This window comes from Sceloporus occidentalis, unplaced genomic scaffold (assembly GCF_023333645.1).
Source record: "Sceloporus occidentalis isolate IW3139 unplaced genomic scaffold, rSceOcc1.0.p SCAF_14, whole genome shotgun sequence".
In the NCBI taxonomy this organism is placed as follows: Eukaryota; Metazoa; Chordata; class Lepidosauria; order Squamata; family Phrynosomatidae; genus Sceloporus; species Sceloporus occidentalis.
This window is the reverse complement of record NW_028316994.1, coordinates 19,743,339-19,757,065: the sequence shown is the minus strand read 5'-3', so window position 1 is coordinate 19,757,065 and position 13,727 is coordinate 19,743,339. Positions and strand designations below refer to the sequence as shown.

General features: G+C 53.5%; 1 protein-coding gene across 1 annotated transcript; it reads left to right on the top strand.

The window, feature by feature from the left end:
- The first annotated feature begins 5,199 nt into the window (after positions 1-5,199).
- On the top strand, positions 5,200-12,829 carry ENO3 (enolase 3). Its single transcript, XM_089481150.1, has 12 exons — positions 5,200-5,292; positions 6,558-6,644; positions 6,760-6,855; positions 8,010-8,068; positions 9,027-9,096; positions 9,205-9,338; positions 9,681-9,903; positions 11,138-11,335; positions 11,757-11,958; positions 12,097-12,205; positions 12,341-12,399; positions 12,554-12,829. The coding sequence occupies exons 2-12, from the start codon at positions 6,560-6,562 to the stop codon at positions 12,621-12,623; spliced, it is 1,305 nt and encodes a 434-aa protein (XP_089337276.1). The 5' UTR covers positions 5,200-5,292; positions 6,558-6,559; the 3' UTR covers positions 12,624-12,829.
- Positions 12,830-13,727: the final 898 nt, after the last annotated feature.

Below are 13,727 nucleotides of genomic sequence, written 5' to 3'. Positions count from 1 at the left end.
GAAAAGAAATATGGCCAATGGTCAATAAAATATTGGCCAGGGGGGGACAAATGGGGTGGGGGCTGCTGGCCAAAGTGGAAGAGATGGAGGGGACTGGTAGATTTGGGGAGTGGGGAGTGCTGGCGGCCCAGGACTCGGGGGTCCTTGTGGGGGAGGGATATGGCCTCTCAAGGGACAAGCCTTAATCAGGGGCCACCCCCCCATGGCAACCCATGGGAGTGGGCTCTGTGTGAGTGTGATGGCTGCAATGACCCCACTGCTGCTGTCACAAAGGTTGCGCCAGGGAGACCCTGGGGTCAACAGTCTGAGGGGCTTCAACCGCTTGAAGGGGTCGAGGGAGACAAGGAGGGGGCACCCAGAGGCAAAGCGGGGCTACATTGGGACTCCCAATTTTACAATCCTGAAAGGGAAGTATTCCAAGGAGAACAGGTGAGTGGGGGTCCGGATGGGGGAAGTGGGGGGCAGGAGGAAAACTGGGGGGCCTTCACTGCGAGTGAGACCCAAAAACAGACCCCAAATAATTTCAGAGAAAGGCAGGAGGGAGCTATTAGTCCGAGTTCCTACAGGTAAGTCTGCAAAAGTCTTTGACAGCCATCATCCTCATCCTCATTGTTGTTGTTGTTGTTGTGTGGCCTAGAGAGCTGGGTTGAACTGTATTTCCCATCCATGGGTCCTTCCGCGGTGGCCTTTTGGGGGGAGGGTTTTTGTTGTTTTTGGGTTGCTGTTATTTAGTTTAATGTATTGACTCTATGCTTCTATGAATTCCTCTCTCGCCCGTCTCCCCAAAGCTGGGATGGGGGACAAAGACACACAGGGGTGCGTCTTAGTTGTGTTTTTAACCTTTGAATGTTTTCGTGTTAATTTTATACTGTTTTTAACTAGATTATTTTAATTGTTTTAACATTCTTATTGTAAAGGTTTTTTAAAAATGTTTTTTGTTTTGTCTTGTGATCCGCCTTGGGTCCTTTTCTCGGAGAAAGGCGGCCTAAAAATGAAACAAATAAACTAAATAATAAAAATGCAGCGGAGGGAAATCCACAGCAGCACAACTAAGAGACATGCCTAATGCACACCCCCCCCAAGGCGGTCGTTCCTTTTAATTAAAATGCTGAAATCCAAGGCATAGAGGGCAGGGAGTAGCCTTGGGTCCCTTGCTGCAGTGATGGGGGAGAAGACTACACTGCAGGGCTGTCGTAAGGCATAGATAGTGGACATATAAATAAGTAAATAAGTAAGTAAATACTATTAGGCTCGGAGGGAGCGTTGTTGTGGGGTGGTGTTTTTGTTGTGTTTTATGCTTACTTTGCTTTTATTGTATGCTAGTTAGAGATATTTAACCATGTTGTGTTGTTGTTGTTGTTGTTTTGGATTGTATGCTGCTTGGCAGGTTTTTATTCTTATTTCTTACTTTATTTGACCCTTGCTATGGAAAGTGCTGTGAAATAAATAATAATAATAACAATATATTGTGGGTAATGGAGGACCGTCGGAGGGGAAGAAGAACGGGGGTCTCCTGTGTGGAGAAAGGGCTTCTTTTGGGGAGGCAATCATTGTAAGCCGCTCTGAGAGCCTTTAGGGCTGAAGAGCAGGGTGTAAATACTGTAAACAATAACAATAACAACGGAGTGTGTATAATGGGAGGACTCCAAGGCCACGGAATGGACTCTGCTGAGGGGAGCAGGAGTTCTGTTTAGGCCCAGAGGATTGTGGGGAATCATGCGCAGTGTTGCCATGGCGACTGGGGCCTTGTCTGGACAAGAGAGCGGCTGTTGCTGCTGCTTCCTGGGGGATTGTGGGTAAGGGTGAAGATGGAGGGCTCACTTATTAGGGACCAAATCCTGGGACAGAGGGGGCCTTATTTTATCTTTTAAAAATGCGTTTTTGGCCTCCAAAGCTGTAAACTATGAGGAGATGTTTTCTTAAATCGTAATAAAGAGAGGCCTCAGGAGCCAGGGGCATTCTGGGTAGTGATGGAATAAGGTTGGGTTGGAGCCCCCCAAATTAAGTCCCATTCCCACCCCCAGTGTCTCGGCCGGTCAGTGGGTCAGCCGCCAGCGGGGAAGGTGTCCAACTGGTGCAGCGGCGGCGGGTGTGACCTTTTGGGGCGTTTCTGTTGACTTAATAGAGCTGCCAAAAGGGCCAGGACTTTATTTACTCAACATTGTATTGTATTGTTTATCCTGCCTTTCTCCCAGTTGGGACTCAGTGCGGCTCAAGAGGACTCATAGGGTTAATAACATACAAACTGAGAATAACTGGAGACAAGTGTTATATTTGGTTTCAACTGCAAGGATCGTATACGCTGAATATTGGAAGGATCTGGACCTATGTCTCCTTAAAGCACTTGGCGTTGTAGAGATGGACAAACCCCAGCCCTCCCTAAATCCCTCCTTGGCAGGCAGCTTTGCCGCAGCCCCAAATGGCCTAAAGACCTGGAGGCATCCCAATCCTACAAGTCCTTCGCTCTTTCTATCTGCCCCATACACACACATGCATACTTTCCCACTAGTGCTCTGTGCAGAAAACTAAACCCTGCTTTTATTGTCACACATTTCTGTACACAACAAAAACACACCACCGAATGGTGGAAACTGCACAAGCGAAGTCCCCTCCGCCAGATGGCACCACGTGGCCAGGCATGGCATCCCTTGCCCTGCCCTGCCCTGCATCCCCCCAGGCCAGGCTTACGTCTCCCCCTCCATGCCGTTTCCCCCCACAAAGCCCCTTACTGCCAGTCATGGGCAAAAGGGCAGGGCAGGGAAACTGCACCCCAGTGACCTTTGCCTGGAACTCGCTTCCCAGATCTAGGAGGCCGTGCCAAGGACAGGGAAACTTTGCCCACTGGATGGAGGAGGATGAAGGGAGTCCAGGCACCTAGACCCCCTCCACTGTGGTGCCTGCCCCCTAAGCCTCATGCCCAAAGAAACCAAGGGGTCCCATTGTGTGGCCCCTTTGTGGGTGCCCTGCCTCCTGCTGGCTGCCTCTTCCACCACACTTTCCCTCCTCTGTCTCTCAGACCTTCTCTCCCAACGGGTTTCTGGTCCTCTTGCAGAAACTGAGCAGGTGCAGCTCCTCTCCAAAGGCTTCCCCAACAAAGAGGTCTCTGAAAGGTGACTTCCCACATCTGTGGCACTGGGTGACCCTCCAGACCCTTCTCCGCTCCCTCCCCCAGAAGACATCCATCCCAGGAGCAGGGCTCACATCTCCCCAAATCCTGCAAGGTCAGAGCCAGGATCACAAGAAGGACTCTCTTTTGCGAAGGGGTCCTTGAGGGGCTTCTCCTGCCCCCTCCGCCTTCAGAGATGCCCAGTCTAGGTCTCTGAAAGGTGAGCAGAAGGAGCTAAGATTACAGCCTCGTCCTTTAAGCTGGGGCTTGGAATGGTCCTTTTGACCTTTAGCAGGCTCTAAATTTAGGCCAAGACTTTAGTGGAAGGGCCTGGCATCAAGGGACCGTCTACAAGGAACCAGGGCTGGCATTTCTATTGGGGAAGGAGGGGGAGTGGGATGCCACCAGCTAGTCCCTCGTGTTGCAAGTGGGGAGATCAGCTTCCCTCCCAGCAATGTGGTTCAGTGGTGAGATCAAAGGCCCCGTGATTCATCCTGGCTTGGCCACCAACAGTTCTCCTTGTAGCCCCGTAGGCAAAGTTGGCATCTGTTCAGTATCCCTCTCCTGTTCAAAATAGATTAGTAGGGTCGAGAGGAGGCTCCGAGGGGGAAGGAATTCCAGGTGTGTTGAAGGTCAGGATTACAGAGGGGCGTCCAAATGGGCCGGTTGCCCAGCAAAGCTGACGTTGGTTCAGAATGGGCAAAAAAGGAAGCAGTCTTGGCATTAGCACACCTCAGGTACAATCAGTGCGCGGAATTTGCTGCTGCCAGAAGGATGTGAGGGGGTGGCCACTAGCCAGCCCACTTTCAAAGCCAACGAGGCAAAGGAAGGGAGGGCAAAGAGCGGAGCGCAGGGAAGGAGATTCCTCATTTCCATCTCTTTCATTTAAACCACACTTTTCTCCCCACATGAGACCCAGGGGTCCTTCTTCCATGAAGCACAAGTTGTCCCTGAGGAGAGGTAATGGGGTGGGGGCTTGGGTTGCAGCCCTCCCTCACTGAGTGCCAGGAATGGATTGCCATCTGTCATTGGGGATGCTTTGATTGTGAGTTCCTGCATGGCAGAACGGCATTGGACTGGATGGCCCTTGGGGTCTCTTCCAACTCTATGATTCGATTCTATGATTCTACCCCTTCCTTTCCCCTCTCATCCCACAGGGCAGCTCCCTCCCAGCGGCCACTCAGAATGTCCCTGCTCACATTCAGATGGGATGCCAGACAAACAAGGAGGCCTTTGCTGTGCCCCATGTGCCTGGCAGCCCCAGTCTTAATCTTGGGCCCATGCGCTGTGGGTCTGCCAACCAGGTGCCCTCCTCAGCCACGGATCCCTGCACACTCCTGCTGCACATGCCAGTCCAGGAGGAACTGAGCATGGAGGACAGGACACTGCAGGGGGAAAGCCTTGGCTGGCCGGGAAACCCTAGCAGAGGGCGTCCATAGGCTGCAGTTCAGTCAAAGGACCCTACAACAAGAGCATCTGGTGTAGACCCTCCCAGGGAAGGGATGCCTTGGAAGGTGCTGACCTAAGGCCATGGGGAGGGGTCCTCCTTCTACCTCAGTGGGACCTCCCTGGACCTTCACTTGTGGGCCTCCTCTGGGCTGAGGGTCTTTTTTTGCCTTCCCTGAATTTGCCAGCTTTAATGCTGGGAAGAATAACTTGCCTGGTTACTGAATCCCCTCACCCAGAAAAAGATCCCCACCAGAGTGGATTGCTGCAGTGGGAGATGCCACCTTAAAGCACAGGAACAAACTCAGAGTGATCGATCGATCGATCGATCGATCGATATTGATGGAACAATCTCTCTGCTTGTCTATGCCACTTATGCCTCACCTCTTAGGCCAGAAGGACCCCTCAGATGGCATGGAATAGATAAGAACATTTAAAACATTACGCACATGGATCCTGACTTCTAAAGCAAACTGAAAAGACTCCTTAAGAATAATGTTAAACCCAGCAGGGCAGAGAGATAAGCCGGTTTCCTTGGCTGGGCATCCAAGCCCTCCGGCCCCATCCCTCGGCCCACCATTTGCAGATGGTCCCTGACTGACTGGGGGGGAGGCGGAGCTGGCACTGGACCCCTGGTATAAAGGGCCCGGGTCCAGAGCCAGGCTGGGCACTGTCAGCAGCTCCCAGCGGCAGCCACAGGACCCCAGGCACCCCCACCTCAGCCGACAGTGATCCAGCAAGTGAGTGGAGACCCCCCCGGGGAGGGTTGGGTGGGCGGGTGGTCGGCTGTTGTGTTTGGGGGGAGAGCAGGTGGCCCTGCAGCCCCCTTGCTGCCTTCTTGGGCCCACAGCTCCTCAGGGCTAGAAATGCACTCAGAGCCCCCCGCCCTCCATTTCTGCCTCTTTGCTCCCCAGCTGCCATTCCAAAAATAGGAAATTCCTTCCCAGTCCCAGGGCAATCTGCCTCCCTGCGTTGCTTTAAGTTTAAAGACCCTCATTCTGCGCCTCCAGCTCCCAAAGCACTCTAAGGGTAGGATCACTTGCCAGCTTGGCGCTGTGGGGAGTTCTGCTCCAAATGTTCAGCCTCCAAATGTGGATGATGGGGATCCTTATTCCAAAGGTTGAGAGATGACTCCTGTTCCTGAGCGAATATGCCCTTCTAGCCTGGGAACTATAGGAACTGCTATTGGCGTATTATTTCATTGCCCCTTTTACAATGACACTCGTAAAGATCTGATCACTCCAAATCTTTCAAACAAACTGCAGAGATCTGAAACTTTATTTAAAATACCTATTATCAGATTTGAATCCTGACATAATAACTGATAAAGTGGCTCAGTTTTGCGCATCTGCAGTTACTTGCAGGAAAAGTCAAACTAACCTAAGTTAGCAGAGCATATTGAGACAGGGCTACTTCTATCAACAGTTAGTAACTGGTCCTTATTTTTACTTGAATTTATTTTAACTGTTGTGGAAGTGAATTATTTCAGCTGCGCAGTGGGCAGGTTTTTATCATTCTGTTTTTTAAAACTAAAGTAGTCTGATGTGTATATTATTTTACTTATTTTTATGCATTACTTTATCATTTTTTATGTATTTTTTAAATTGATGATGGTCTTTGACCATAATAAAGTTCAAGTTCAAAGGTTGAGCTATGTGGTCTGGGGGAGCCTGGCAATAGGTGGGCAGAGTGGTTGGGCTCCTCCATCCTTGGATGCCCTGGTGGCACCTTTGGAGCCTTGGGCAAAAGGCAGGCCCAGTGCTGACCTTTCTCTGCTCTGGACAGGGAGAGAACCGGAGGGAGGGAGAGGAGGAAAGGCAAGGGGGCTATTTTTAACCTTGGCAGCTGCCCTGCACCAGTTGGGGTGAGACCCAGGCCTGGGCAGGGAGGCAAAGGGCCAGGGCATGGGTGGCAGGTGGGTGGGCCTGGTTCCTTTGGGGTCTCTGTTGAGTCTGACCACCAGGAGCAGTGGGTCACCCTGCTGACCTCTCCCCTCCCTCCACAGCCATGTCTATCCAGAAGATCCTTGCCCGTGAGATCCTCGACTCTCGGGGGAACCCTACGGTGGAGGTCGATTTGCACACTGGCAAAGGTGAGTGCAGGGCAGAGAGCATGTGGGTTTTGTTCTCCTGGTTTTAAGGGGTGGGTAGAAATCTGTTTGTTTCTTTGGGGGTCAGTCAAGGTTGACCCTTTTCTCTCCCTGCCAGGCCGCTTCCGGGCAGCCGTGCCCAGTGGCGCCTCCACCGGCATCTATGAGGCCCTGGAACTCCGGGATGGAGACAAGGCCCGCTACCTGGGCAAAGGTGAGAGGGTCCAGGCCCACCTGATGGGCTGCATGGAATGCCCCGGGTGGGGGGTGGGCTGGGCTGCACCAGGGTCAGAGGTCAGGTTGGAGGAGGAGGACGATGAGAGGAAAGGGCCCTGGGACCAGGAGGGGGCCTTTCTTGGAAATGTAGGTGCCTGAGTACTGGCAGAGAGAGGCTGCAGCATGAACAAACTCCTTCCTTTCTCCTCAAAAGAAACCTCACTCAGGGGTATAGCTGTGGGGAAGCCAAAGGAGCACATTAGCCCCCCATAAGAGCTTTGCTCCCCCCCCCCCCAGCTGTCACTATGTAATTTCCCTTCAATGCTCACAGTTCTAGCATTGCAGAGCGGGAGACCTTGAAACTCCTTCCCACCTGGAACGCCTCTTCTCCTTGCCACCTTTGCATCCCCTTGGAAACCCTTTGCCTTTCTTTGCATGCCTCCATGGTGGTTCTCAAGGCTCAGCTGACGTTCCACAGTGCTGCAGTGCTGGAGATGTGGGGAACTGGTGGGAGATTTCTCTGGGGAGGGAAGAATCCTTATGGGGGGGTGCAATGCCCTCCTTTCCCCTGCTCCAAAGGTACACCTCTGGAAATGGGGAACAGGCTTGTGGCCCTCTTGGTTGCCAGACTGTGTAGCAGTGGCTCTCATGAGTGGCTTCAGGAAGGGCTTTGTTTAAATCTTGGGGGTGGTGGTGGGGGAACACTTGGAGGACCCCTCCTTGTCTGACTGGAGCACAGCTTGTCTTCAGGAAGAGGCAAGCCTCCTCCCCACCAAACCTCACCATCTCTGGCTTCCCCATGGTGGCTAGGGCCTTTGGATAAGGCCAGGGAGTCCTGGCCAGGTGCCCTCCCCATTTCTGTGGGATGCTCCTGCTTCCCACCATCTCCCTCTCCTCAAATCTGCCCCACTGGCTCTGTCTGCCTCACTCTCTGCCACTTGTTTTGATCAGGGTGTCTCTGACATCTCCCAGTTGGCCCACTAAGTCCACCTTCTGGCTCATTCACTCTGTTTCAGTCATTCTGTGTCCCCCCCCCCCCCCCGGCCAGGATAGAAGCTGGTCCTTGGGCAGGACTGTGAGCGTGGGAAGGGGCTGCCATTGCTCCCCTTCATCCACCTACTCCTCCCTCCCTCCATCTCTCTGTCCATATAGGGGTGTTGAAAGCCGTGGAGCACATCAACAAGACCATCGCCCCAGCCCTGATTGAGAAGGTGAGCTTCGGGGGAAAGGACACCGCAGCGGCTGGGATAAGCGGGGGGTGGGAGGGAACAGGACATATACGAGGCTCCCTGGGTGCCCTTCTTCCCCATCTTGGGAACTCATCTCACATCTCCCCATCACCAGCCCACAAGCAGGTCCTCTCCAGGACACAATAGGTCACAGTGGCTCAGGCCAAACCAGACCAACTCCTCCAAACGAGTACAGAGCAGGGATTCTGGTTGAGCGGATACCACTGATCCACTCACCAAATGATCACGTGGCCATTTTGATGGCCACAGTGAGACTTTCCATGTCCCACCCATTTATTCCCACAGAGGAGAACAGAAGCCTCTTACAGTTTGTCTATGGCTGGGAGGTGGTGCTCAGCACATGCTCAGAAGCCCCTTCACTTGTTAATGAGGGGAGTTCTGCCTCTATGTAATGTCTGAGATGCAGCTAGGTCTCTCTTGGAATGCCACTTGTTTGGCAGAAGGATGTGGGCAGCACATGGGAGCAGGAGGTGGAGTGGGCAGACCAGGCTCCCAGGGGCAGGTCCTTCTGTGGGGTGTTGGGGGGGGGGGAGGGGAGAGAACAGTGGCTTGAGGTGCAGCCAGAAAGCACCTGGGGAAGAGAAGTCCAGCAGACATCCCCCATGCGCTCCATGCTGAAAATACCAGACAGCATCCAGTCCTTGGTCTATTAATGGAGGGGGAGAATGGATCAAGAAAATTAAATTTGCCATGGCTAGTCAACATTTCTCATCGTATCTCTTGCATCAACAACTCTTTGGACTGATTTTCAATTTCCCTAGTTCTGAATTTCAAGCACAAAATATGAATCTCAGCAGGTTTCCAAGTTTTGTGCCAGATTTAAGCCGCAAGCTGGGATTTGGCTTTTTCTGGAAAATAAAACCCAGAGATAGACAGACCGACTGACAGACCTCCGCTCCTTTTCTCTCCCCTCTGCTAGAAAATCAGTGTCGTTGAGCAGGAGAAGATTGACAAAATCATGATTGACTTGGACGGGACGGAGAACAAGTGTAAGCGGAGCCTTTCTTGGGAGGAAGGGGAGGGAAGGGGAGGGAAGGGACCCCTGGGCCATGCTGGCCCCCGGTGCCTCACTTTTATTCTTCCTTTCCTTCTCACAGCCAAGTTTGGGGCCAACGCCATCCTGGGGGTCTCCCTAGCTGTTTGTAAGGCTGGTGCGGCCGAGAAGGGGGTCCCCCTCTATCGCCACATTGCTGACCTGGCCGGGAATAAGGAGCTCATCCTGCCTGTCCCTGTGAGTGACTTTGCTAGTGCTTGAAATGGGGGTGTTTACACAGGGGAAGGGCACAGGGGAAGGTGGGGAAGGGGCCTGGGTCTTGGAACAGGAGGGGCTGGGCCCTGGTTCCTCAAAGGAGAGAGCAACCAAGGCCTTGGGCTTCTTTGGGGGGGGGGGGCTACAGAGGGAGCAGGCTGTGTCCTGCCTGTCAGCAAAGGTGTCTTCCCAGGAAGGATGGAGGAGGCCAGCAGATGGGGGAAGCACCCCCAAAGCAGGGCACGAGGGCATTGGGAGGCATTGAATGGGAAACCACCAGCTTGGCACTGGATCATAACACTTTCCTTCCCTCAAACTCCCCAGGCCTTCAATGTGATCAATGGGGGCTCCCACGCTGGGAACAAGCTGGCAATGCAGGAGTTCATGATCTTGCCCGTGGGGGCCACCAACTTCAAGGAGGCCATGAGGATTGGGGCCGAGGTCTACCACAACCTGAAAGCTGTCATCAACAGCAAGTACGGGAAGGACGCCACCAACGTGGGAGATGAGGGCGGCTTTGCTCCCAACATCCTGGAGAACAACGAAGGTACCACCTCCTCCTCTTCCTCCTCCGGCGGGTGGAAGCCCAAGCACATGGATCCGAGCCCCAGGCCAAGGAGCCCCCTCACCTTACCCCATCCGCTGGAGGTCACTTGTAGCGCCATGGGGGGTTGTGTTTCACGCTACCGTCTGTCTTCATCTCAGCTCCACCTCGCCCTTTAAATGTTGGGTCCAGAATTAGCTCAGAGACTGTAACTGGAGCCCCATGAAAGAAAGGCCAAAGGAGACACTGCTGCTGCCACCAGCGATGGAAAAGGCCTTGCCCTCCAGTGCCAGCAGAGGGGCTGGAAGGGGTCCCCCACCTCCCAAGCAATGCTGCAGGGGAAGCCAGGCAGCAGCCCAGATGCAGGGAGAGGAGGCATCGAGGACAGCCATGGAGCCCCCAAATGCTCCAGCGAAACCGGGAGGGTCCCGGCTGGATCCAGGGACCCAGGGATGGGGGGACCTCTGCTCCAAAATGGAACCTGGAAAGGAGGGGGGTGTTGAGTGCCACCTGGTTCAAAGCGCCAGGGGATGCATCTGTATTGCCTCCCCATGGGATGCAGGTGTGGACACCAAAGACAGAGCTTTCTCGGTAGCTGCTCATAGACAGTGGAATTCCCTTCCAAGATTTGTTGGTTCTGCTGGTCCTGGAATGGGGGAGCTGGGCCAAGGAAGACATGAGGCCTTTTCCTTAGTTGGAGCAGTGGCTCATAAACTGAGTTAAAACAAAGTCCAATTAAAATAATGGATAGCAACAACAAAGTTAAGTAACAGTCATATTCAAAACACGTCTGCACCAGACAGTTAACATCCAAAGCCCTCCCTAGAGGAATAAAAGGGCTTTGCCTGCCAGCAGAAAGAGGATGGAGAGGGGGTCCCACGGTCTAGGAGCAGCCACCAAGAAGGCCCCGTCTCCCGTGTTCTCAGCAGACAAGCCTATGGGGATTGTGGGACAGAGGGTCCCCTAGGGGTCTTAAAGCTTGGCCAGGCTCACGTTGAGGGATAAGCTCTGTAAGAAAGCCCACTTCATGAAAATGGAAGGCAGTTTCCTTGGACTAAATCTCAGCCTTCTTTCTGAATGCGTCAACCCTCATCCAAACCAAAAGACCACTTCAATCACAAAAAGTCCAATCCAATGTAAAAGCACTGCTGCCACTGCTGTTTCTGGGGAGAGTGGGCTGGCCCTTGGCACTCATGTGCCCCCTCCTAATTTACCCTCCTTTTCTCCTCCCCCCCAGCCCTGGAGCTGCTGAAGACCGCCATTGCGAAGGCTGGCTACCCAGACAAGGTGGTCATTGGCATGGATGTGGCAGCCTCTGAGTTCTTCCGGAAGGGCAAATATGACCTGGACTTCAAGTCCCCCGACGACCCAAACCGCTACATCTCTGGGGAGAAGCTGGGGGAGCTTTACCAGAGCTTCATCAAGAACTATCCTGGTGAGTGGGATGGCTGAGGGAGGGAGACCCCGACGCTCCGCTCATCCCACCCAGCTTTGCAGGCAGCGTTTTCAGCTCTGAACATTAAAAGTACTTTCCAAGCCACTGGACCTTTTTGAACACAGGGCTCAGCACTTGAGAGACCTGCTTCTAATGTTCAGCCTGTAACCCAGAGCAGATCCACAGCACTCAACCCTGCCTTGCAGTCCTGACTTATGCACTGCAAGACTTCTTCAAAGACACCTGACAGCCATGCGGGGGAGCGCTCTGTATACGGCCAGGAGCACTCTTCCCATGCCTGAGGCTCCCAGGGGCCCTCCTTTGCCTCTCAAAGCAATGTTTGGATCCAGGACAGAGCAGGTCAGGGAGGGACCATTAGGACATGCTACCTTTTAAACTCTTCCTCACTCACTCCTGCCAGTTGTTTCCATTGAGGACCCCTTTGACCAGGACGACTGGGAAACATGGAAGAAGTTCCTGACCCAGGTGCAGATTCAGATTGTGGGAGACGACCTGACAGTCACCAACCCCAAGCGCATCCAGAAGGCCGTGGAGCAGAAGGCCTGCAACTGCCTCCTCCTCAAGGTCAACCAGATCGGCTCTGTCACAGAGTCCATCCAGGCGTGAGTGACCGGCCGGGTGGCAGAGGGACATGGGGCCTCTCAAGTGGGCCCACCTTGCCTGGGGAGGCTTGGAGATGTGCTCCTGGGAGGGGTGCTCCCGATGCCCCCTCTGATGGCTTCTCCTGCTCCCTTTCACAGCTGCAAACTGGCCCAGAGCAATGGTTGGGGGGTCATGGTGAGCCACCGCTCCGGGGAGACGGAGGACACCTTCATCGCTGACCTGGTGGTGGGGCTCTGCACAGGGCAGGTGAGAGGCTACTGTTCACCTGGAGCCAAGGGACCATCATAGTGCATCTTCTCTTTGCTGGTCATATTAATTCATAGTGCACCTTCTCCCACTCACTGGGCAAGGCTTTATAATATTTTGGGTGCTCTTTTATAGATCAAAACCGGAGCCCCTTGCCGGTCGGAGCGTCTGGCCAAGTACAACCAGCTGATGAGGTGAGCAGTCCTTAAAAAGCCTTCCCCTCCCCTCCAGCCAGGGCTTGCAGGGGGCTGCTGGGGAGGGGGGAAAGCCCCCAAACTGTACAGTCATCACCCTGAACCCTCTGCTGGGCTGGGCCTAAGAACAGCTGCCTGTCTTCTTGTTTTGCAGGATCGAGGAAGAACTGGGGAATAACGCCCAATTCGCTGGGCGCAAATTCCGGAACCCTCTGGCCAAGTAAGACCCAGGCTCCGGCCTCCAAAGGAAGGAGGAGATACTGATCCCCCAACCTTCTTCCTGCCTTGCACCCCCAAGAACAGCTCTGGGGGCCATCTGAATCTCACCCTCGTTCAGGCTGTTATGGGAACATACTCACTGCACACCTGTGGAGCCTCTCCAAATGCCATCTAGGGGGGCTGAATAAAAAGGCAGCTGCGCCAGAACCTCCCTTTGTGTCTCCTGTTACCTTTAGTGCAGGGTGTGGGGTGTGTGCAGCTGCAGTGTTCCCATCTCTGCCACCGGGCGCCGTTGCCTCCACCACCCTCTAAAAGGCCCACAAAGGCCAGCAGTGCCTGCTCTTGTCCTCACTTTCAGGGAACCAGACAGGGACAGCTTCAGACCTCAGAAAGTCATGCATGTGTGGAAGGAGTCCTGCATGGAGCCACAGAGCGGGAGGTATCCTAAGAGCAAACTAGTCCAACCCCCTTCTGCCACTGCTGGCACCTCTCAGCAAAAGCACCCCTAAGAGTGGGGATCCATCCTCTCTTTAAAGACCTTCCTAGGGAGTCTATTACACTGTCACAAGCAGAATCATGGAGTTGGAAGGCACCCCCAAGCGCCATTCAGTCCAACCCCCTACCATGTCGGAATACACAAGCAAAGCCATCTGAAAAGGGGCTCAGCCAACCTGCTTATGAAACCTGCGAAGGGAAGTCCACCACCTTCAGAGTTTAATAACTCCTGCCATCAACAACTCCTGCTTCGTAAGAGACATGGACTAGATCAAGGGAAGTAATAGTGCCCCTCTATTCTGCTTTGGTCAGGCCCCACCTGGAATAATACTGTGTCCAGTTCTGGGCCCTACAATTCAAAAAGGACATTGAGAAACTGGAGCGTGTCCAAAGAAGGGCGACTAAAATGGTGAAGGGTCTGGAAACTATGAAGCCCTATGAGGAACGGCTTAGGGAGCTGGGGATGTTTAGCCTGGAGAAGAGAAGGTTAAGAGGTGATATGAGAGTCCTGTTTAAGTATTTGAAGGGATGTCATATTGAGGATGGAACAGCCAAGAGCAAGGATCTCCTGCTTCTGCTGTCACCCAGACAGCCCTCTCTTAAGGTCAGAGCCC

Excerpts from the sequence above, each read along its gene's own strand:
- ENO3 (XM_089481150.1), top strand. The coding sequence starts at position 6,560 with ATGTCTATCCAGAAGATCCTTGCCCGTGAGATCCTCGACTCTCGGGGG. Across the intron at positions 9,339-9,680 it reads AGCTCATCCTGCCTGTCCCT|GCCTTCAATGTGATCAATGG; the intron begins GTGAGTGACTTT and ends CAAACTCCCCAG. Across the intron at positions 11,336-11,756 it reads CTTCATCAAGAACTATCCTG|TTGTTTCCATTGAGGACCCC; the intron begins GTGAGTGGGATG and ends CACTCCTGCCAG.